This window comes from Thalassophryne amazonica, chromosome 13, assembly GCF_902500255.1.
Source record: "Thalassophryne amazonica chromosome 13, fThaAma1.1, whole genome shotgun sequence".
Taxonomy (NCBI): Eukaryota; Metazoa; Chordata; class Actinopteri; order Batrachoidiformes; family Batrachoididae; genus Thalassophryne; species Thalassophryne amazonica.
The window spans coordinates 50,395,134-50,403,164 of NC_047115.1; the positions used below are offsets into that span (position 1 = coordinate 50,395,134).

Consider the following 8,031-nt stretch of genomic DNA (forward strand, 5'->3'; position numbering starts at 1 on the left):
GCACCAATGTGCCTCTGTATGTGACTGCAGATGTGGCAACAGATGTGGCAAAAAGTGTAAAATAATTGTGGAAAAATGCCTGCCATCGTGAATTTTCATATGGCTAACACTGTTTTGGCGGTTAATCAGTGACACACACACACACACACACACAATATGATACTTTTAACTTTCATATCTGGATCTGGCCCTACATTTAATGGAATGTAACAGCAGATGCCCAACTTTTTCCACCAAGTTTCAAGAAAACTGCTTGTATAAAAACTAGTGCTGTCAGACAATTTAAAAAATAAATCTAATTAATTAGAAGTTTTGGGATGAATGAATTTATTTCTTTATTTATTCAGGAAAATATCACCTCTCAAATTACAAAATACATACACAGGCTGAATTTTTTTTTGTCACTCCATTGTGTATGAGACGTATCAATTTTCACTTAACATATTGGGGGTTTTTTGTGATATTGGAAAGCATCTGTAATCCTGGACTGTTGAGAAATGTGTATGTGTGTATATTGATTCTGACATATGCTTACATTTGCACCTCCAAAAAATGTACTTTGGCTACAGAGTATAGGTGTTGGGTGGCAGATGGTGCCAACACAAAATATTAGTATATATCTTTGAACATACCTTTTTGAAACTATTCATTTTTCTGTAATCGTACCAACTGGCAGGGGCGAAAATATACTGTAACATCATTACAATAAATAAATAAGTAAATAAAATGGTGTGGGGGTTGAAAGAAACACTTGATGAAGAGGCACTGAACAGTTTTAAAGGAGTCTCCTTTAATAGCCTATAGTCATCTTCACAAAATTCTGATTAATGCAGTTTTTCTTTTGTTGGTGAGTGGCGCTGACTCAGCACTTCCCCATAAGTGCTGAGTCATTTTCATTTGACAATAACTACGCTAACTCTCAAAAAACAATTACAGTAGGTGATTCACCAGAAGACCGTTGACCACCTGGTGAGGTGTTTGTGCTATTTTGTCCACCTGCTACATGTGTTAATGTTCAGCAGTGATTGCGTCTCACCACGTCTGTCAGGGAGAGGGCGCTGTTCAGCAGGAAGCACTGGGCTGCAGCTCTGAGCAGGACTTGGTGAGTAATCATGCTGCAGCGCAGCACCTCCCTGTTTTACACCACAGATAAGATGACCATCTACAACACAACGCAGTCCATCAGTCTGACTGTGTGAGTGTGGTACCTCAGAGCAGCGAGCCCCTCCACTCCCAGCAGTGGACTCAGGGACAGTTTGGACAGGGCCTGGGACAGGAAGAGGAGAGGCACCGCACACCAGTGCTTCGAGCCCAAATGCTGGATCAGCTGGAGCAGGACACAACCTATAAAACAAACACACAACTCAGACAATGTGGGGAACCTGCTCACAATCATCAGCAAGCTGGAATTTTGAGTCCAAAATTAATCAATGGCAACAAATGCTAATGTGCATGTAACTTTATTCCACACTTTAATGAATTTACAGTCAATGAGATATTGCACACTGAGAGCACATAGCTCAGCCAGCACTTCAATGTCTAAACTGGTTTCCTTGAAAGGGTGAAAGGATGGGGATTGGGCCAAGGATGAATCCATTAACTTTGATATAAGCACTTGAGAAACTATGCTTTCTACCCTTTTAATCCATTTTATTAGTAAACAGAGAGGGTTGCGGATTCAACTTTATCTAAAGTCAGGGTCTTTTAGTGAAGCTTAGGGCTAGTGGCCAGCGATCACCTTAGTATTTTTTCTGTTCTTCTTGTTGCTTACTGCTGACAAATTATACTGTATTTGTTGTCTTTCTGCTGCCTGATTCTGTTTTTTCTCTTTGTTTGAGGTGCGGCTCCATCCAGAAGTGGGAGTGGGTTTCTGCTTCTGCAGGCCTCCTGTCCTGTGCACCAGCATGGACTCCCAAAATTTTCCTATATAATCGTACTGTCAATTGCGCCTGCAGCATGGGCCAAGCAGTGGGTCATCCCTTTGAGTATGGTCTGCTTGAGGTTTCTTCCTCAAATCATCAGAGGGAGTTTTTCCTTACCACTGTCACCTGTGTGCTCTGGGGGTTGGTAAGGTTCAACCTTAGTTGTGTAAAGCACCTTGAGGCAACTTTTTGTGATTTGGTTCTATATAAATGAAATAAACTGAATTGAAATTGAACTTTTGGAGCAGATGTGATTAAGGGGCCAGACTCAGGAATTTCTTTTTACCTTCTTTAACATTGTGCGATGGGGCATTGGTCAAACATTTTCAGGACTTATTCTCTTCAGATAATGCACAGATCTTTATGCCAAATCTTGCAATGGTTAAAGAAAGCAAACGTATTGAATCAGTGCGTAATGCTGGTTTTACACATAACGACGACAAGTCATGAATGCCACAAATCTTAAAATCATGAAATTGAATTGAATTTGATGATTCAGGGCAGAGGCGTCACGAACTGTCGCAACCTGTTAGCACGCATTACAATTAATGGCGCGCCATTACAAATCTGTGTCAGTTCTTAACAGCTTTCGTGTTGATTTGTAACGACACGTGACAGTATGGGCTTCAATAACACACTACAAATGCTGTCACGCTCTATGACAAATCACCAGTAATCACCACGAATCGACACGCTCAGTTGCAAAGTCCACGAGTCGAGGGTGATTCGTGACATTCCTGGAAGATTTTTTTGGCAGCCAAAAACGTGCTCCAACAAGATCACGAACTGACACGCACTGTTAAGAGCCCTATTCAGACGCGTTGCCACGTTATGAATGTGCCACAAATGAGGGGAAAATGATATTCGATACGTATCATTCCTATGTGTAAACAAAGCATTAACTGGATCCACTTCAAAATGTAATGTCTTTTCTCCTTGGCCCAAGTTTCAAGAAAATTGGTTCTGTAGTTTTTGCATCATCCCGCTAACAGACAGACAAATGGCACTGAAAACATTAACCTCCCTTAGAAGAGGAGGTTTTTTTTTTTGTTTGTTTGTTGTTTTGTTTTTTTTACACAACTCAGAGTCTGGATGCAGGAACATTTTCAAATCACTGTCTACATCTGACTTTATTTACATCAATGATGACAAAATACAAACAGTATACTACTGTATGGTAAATGTATTCAGAGTAGTCAGTTCTCCAAAACTGAGTGACAATACAAAGCTGACTCACAAATCACCAGGATGCCTGTTAGGGAGTTACAGTTTTCTACTGATGTGTTGTAGATGTGGTAGACTGGGGCTAGAGCAACAGTTGCCTGTTACATCACCTAGATTTGGTCTATTTTCTTGCAACGTCCTTTTCTGCTCCACTTGACTGTGAAACTTTGATCTCCGCATTTCTCCAGTCACATCCACAGACACTTAGAATTCATTCAGTTATCACGGGTGGCTTCCCTCACTCGTCTCACACACAGTCACTCAGTTTTTGCTTGCCATCTACTCAACAGATTTACCATACAGCATCATACTGTTTGTATTTATTAGTGATTGATGTAAACTAAGTCCAAGACACAAGATAAGATAATCCTTTAATAGTCCCACGGGAAATTTAAGATTACAACATATTTAGTTACTTGGAAATGTTCATGTATCCAACCCAACTTGTCAGTGATAAGAGTGATTTACTGTAAATTCTTTAAAAGGGTGTCAATAATTGTGTCAATGTGTATGTATTATATGTCTGTATGAAAGGGTTTTTTAAACACTGCACCCTGGTGGTAGCAGAGGGTATTGTAACTGCTTATGTGTATAGGCAGGTCTGTCTACAAAATAACTCTGAAACATGTTATCAAATTTTTGCCAGACTTAGCAGAAGTATTCCTTCCTCTTAACATTATGCGCACATTAGTCAAAGTTTAATGGCACCAAAAATATAGCCCTATAAACACACTTTCCACAGCCAGTAGGGCTATAGCATCAATGTACTGCTTATATCAATCTGTAAACCATTTGTAACCAAATGATATGACGTCTCAAAATATCAACCAGCATCATCCCTCTGATCCCTTTCATTTGTTCTTGGTGCTCAGTGATGTTGGATAATTAATTAACCCCTTAAGCCCTAGAGCCTATTTCACCAAAATCACATACCCATACATTCTGATTTATTTCTCTGCTTGTATGGCCTTGCCTTGCAGTGTGGAGCGCCTTGGGGCAGCTGTTTGTTGTGATTTGGCGCTATATAAGAAAAAAGTTGATTGATTGATTGTACAAGGCCAAAAAATGCAAAAGTTTGGATCAGCTAAAAGACAGGTCCTAGGGGATGTTGTGTATGCAAAAAACTGAAAGTAAATAATACTTGGTAGGAGTAAATGAGTTTTTTTTTCCCCAAAAAATGAATTCCGATTTATGTCTTTATTTGCTTGGCGTTTCAGTTGTGGTTAGTTGATATGTGATTGAAGTGGATACTTTTGTAGAGGAGACTTCACTTGACATTTTGATGAATAATAAGTGTATTTTGGTGTCAGCATTGGTTAGTTATAAGTGTTCAAATGTTCCAAAACAGGGCAAGTCCCCAAATTTGGGGATTTTAGGGTTTAAGAGGTTAAACCTTGTGATTATATGAATTGGGCTAATTTGAATTTTTGTTCTTGTTTGTTTTCATTTGAACTTATTTCAGAATACAGGTTATATTCTGCACATAAAACTGAGGGCTGCCAATAATTCTGACCAGGACAGTATTTTTTTAATGCAGCAAAGCTTCGTTAATATAAAATCTCTGCAACTCATCTCTTCCTCTGATCTGACCGTGATGCTCTGATGGTAGGCTGTCAAAGAAAGTCGCCATGAAGACGTGGAGCTTTGCACCCAGCTCAGGACAGTCTCCAACGCTCTGCCCAACACCTCTGAAAATACACAAGAGTTGAATATGGCTGGTACAAGTCCATTCAGCACAGGTACATCTTTTTTTGACTGACTGATTTTAAATCCTGACCTGTGGAAGAGCGAAGTTTCACACAGAACATCCATAAAAGGGTTGACAATAAACTGAGGAGCAAAACAACAGCAGAGGAAATCTCAGTCAATTTGTTTTCACAAACATAATGAAAAAAAAAACCAAGTCATAATGCAATTCACATTCTGTAAAATGTGGGAGTGTGCAGCACCTGAGAGAAGGCCAAGGCAAAGTCTGGCTGCTGGAGAACCTGAAGCTGCAGGAGATGACACACTCCCTCTCTCATCAGAGATTTATTCTCACTGTGAAACATGCGTTGATACACACTCAGCAGCCAGGAGGGGTGGAAGAGACACCAACCTGATGCTAGAAGACGGACATAAAACTAACACGAAGCTCGAGACCAGGATCAGCTCTTCACATAATGTCTTTCTATTCAGCCAAAATTTACATGTTTATATTAAAGAAATAAATAACCAAATACAATAATGCAATATTCCTAACAGAAATTCTTTGACCTCAGTGAGATATCTGCACAGTAAAAACAATAACCAAGAATTAATTTACCTTGACAGTCATTTTGCGTTGCTTGGATCAGAGTGTCTATTCTGTTCAGAACTGGTCGGACAACATGAACCTGCAGAGGCAGGAGAAGGGAAAAATCACGAATGTAAAGAAAACCAACTACCACAAAACTGGTAATGAGTCATCAATCTTTTAAGAATTCTTACCTGACTTTCCTCCAAGGTCTCCATCACAAGCACATAATCCTGCCAGAAATCTCTAAGCAACTGGATCTTATCGATGGCCCATTTAAACAAGATTTCATCTGCAAAAAAGGTAAAGTATTATTTATCGAGAAGGAAAAAGGGCACCACCTGTGAAGAAGGAAAAAAACAGCATCTGCGAAAAAAGAAAAAGCATCATGTGTAAAGAAGGAATATGCATCACCTACGAAATAGGAAATCATCTGTAAAAATAAGAAAAAAGCATCATCTGCGAAGAAGTAAAAAGCGTCATTTACAAAGAAGGAAAAAGTATCATCTACGAAGAAGGAAAAAACATCACCTGTGTAAAAGAAAACAGCATCATCTGCATAGAAAAAAAAAAGCATCATTTTCAAAGAAGGAAAAACCGTCTCCTGCTTAGAAAGAAAAATCTGTGAGGAAGGAAAGAGTCATTTGCAAAGAAGGAAAGAGTCATTTGGAAAGAAAGAAAAAGCACCATCTGCGAGGAAAGAAAAGTACCATTTATGAAGAAGGAACAGTACCATCTGTGGAAAAGCATTGTCCACAAAGAAAGAAAAGTGTCAATTGTAAATAAGGTAACATGTTTATGCAAAGAAGAGAAAAGTGTCCTCGATGAAGTATCATGGGGTTCTACAGCCAGTACATTATGAGTGCCAGTCCCAAGACCAGATAAATGAGTAGGGCTGTGTCAAGAAGGGCATCCGGCGTAAAACAAGCCAAAACAAAAAGGAGGTCAACTGTCCAAAGTAATGAAGAGTGTGGTAGAGAGGTGAAGAAGACAGTGCAGGCAGGGTAGTGGGTAGAGGAAGGTGGCAGGAGTGATTTGTGACCAAAGGATATCTCCAAGAGTTAAGGGGAACGTTTACATGGCCAGCTATGTTGTACAGCTTAGAGACAGTAACACTAATAAAAAGACAGGAGGCAGAGCTGGAGGTGGCAGAACTGAAGATGTGATTTTCTTTGGGAATGACAACAATGGACAGGGTTAGGAATTAACATCTCAGAGGGACAGCTCAGGTAGGATGGTTTGGAGACAAAGTCAGAGCGGCAAGATTGAGATGGTTTGGACATGTGCAGAGGAGGGGCCCAGGTTATATAGGGAGAATGATGCTGAGGATGGAGCCAGCAGGAGTAGAGGGATGGCAAAGAGGAGGTTTATGGATGTGCTGAGGGAGGATATGCAGATCTGGTTGGTGCGACAGAGGAAGATACAGACGACAGAGTGAGATGGAAACAATTGATCTACTGTGGCAACCCCTAACGGGAGCAGCCGAAAGAAGAAAAGTGTCATCTGCAAACGAGGTAACGTTTATGCAAAGAAAAGTGTAATCTTTAAAAAAAAGAAAGGTGTTGTTCACTACAAAGCACGTCTGAAGCATCCAAATCTGAGAATTTTACCTTCTTCAGATGGATGCAGGGGAAAATTAATCCCCTCCTCTTCTGACAGGGCCACACACCTTTTGAGCAGGAACAGCGCCCTCTTGCGTGACACGCTGTCTCTGTGCATCAGTCCATCTTGAACCATCCTCCAGAACTGGAGGTGCTGCCGTGGGTCGGGCAGGTTCCCCCGAGGTGTGAACAGGTGGTCCGACAGGACGGTCAGACACAGCAGCGCGCGCTCCGTGACCACAGGTGACCGATGACAGGCGTGCCAGTGGCACAGATCATCCAGAATCAGTTTCTGGATGACGCCTAAACTCGAGCCGCTGCAGCAGTTCAGGAAAGTCAAAAGCAGCCTTGCTGTAACCCTGGACACCAAAGCGTCGGGGAGTGTTTTGATGCATGACAGAGCAGCAGACAGCGCGCGTAAAACCAGCTGCTCGTTGGACGACTGCGAAGGTAACAGCGCGGCTATGACGTCACTAGCCACCTCTGCACTGACTGGTCCGGAACTAGCGGGCAGATCGTCGTGTGAGACCTGCAGTGAAGAGAGGACAGCCAGAACCAGCCGGCCCGCTGCATCCTCAGCGCACAGCGGGACACACGCGCTCAACAGCGCGCACACGGCAGCGGTGCACCGCCTCTGTAGCTGACCCGCCTCCGCTGACAGCAGCGGCACACACCGGGTCCAGATGACTGATTCGATCCGCTCTATAATGCGCTGCTTTGTCTCAGCTGCGATCGGAGACACGTCCGGTGCGGAAGAGTCCGTCAGAAGCGGTTCGATCCCCTCGATGAGGGCTGTGAGCGCCTCAACCCTTTGCGGCTCCGGACAAGTGTCAGGCGGCCAGATCAGCGCGTCAAAGAGCGCGTCATAGTCCGGACTACACGACAAAACAGCGTTCAATAAAACTGAATGCATTTTCGAGGGCTACTAATCTCATAAAAAAGCGTTAAAGGCGCTCCAAGCCGGCTTTTCTCAGCTCCATGCGGTCACGTTTTTTTCATTTGAGACGTA

At 42.2% G+C, this 8,031-nt stretch overlaps 1 protein-coding gene across 2 annotated transcripts in view; it reads right to left on the reverse strand.

The window, feature by feature from the left end:
• The window catches only part of tarbp1 (TAR (HIV-1) RNA binding protein 1), a 35,517-nt gene extending 27,486 nt beyond the window's left edge, over positions 1–8,031 (reverse strand). For both annotated transcript variants that reach the window (XM_034184685.1, XM_034184683.1), the window contains exons 1-8: positions 7,032–8,031; positions 5,616–5,713; positions 5,452–5,521; positions 5,096–5,250; positions 4,924–4,976; positions 4,737–4,834; positions 1,209–1,344; positions 1,037–1,133 (exon numbers count right to left, since the gene is read on the reverse strand). In XM_034184685.1, coding sequence (XP_034040576.1) covers positions 1,037–1,133; positions 1,209–1,344; positions 4,737–4,834; positions 4,924–4,976; positions 5,096–5,250; positions 5,452–5,521; positions 5,616–5,713; positions 7,032–7,935 — 1,611 coding nt within the window. In that variant the 5' untranslated portion in view covers positions 7,936–8,031. The remainder of the gene's footprint in view (positions 1–1,036; positions 1,134–1,208; positions 1,345–4,736; positions 4,835–4,923; positions 4,977–5,095; positions 5,251–5,451; positions 5,522–5,615; positions 5,714–7,031) is intronic.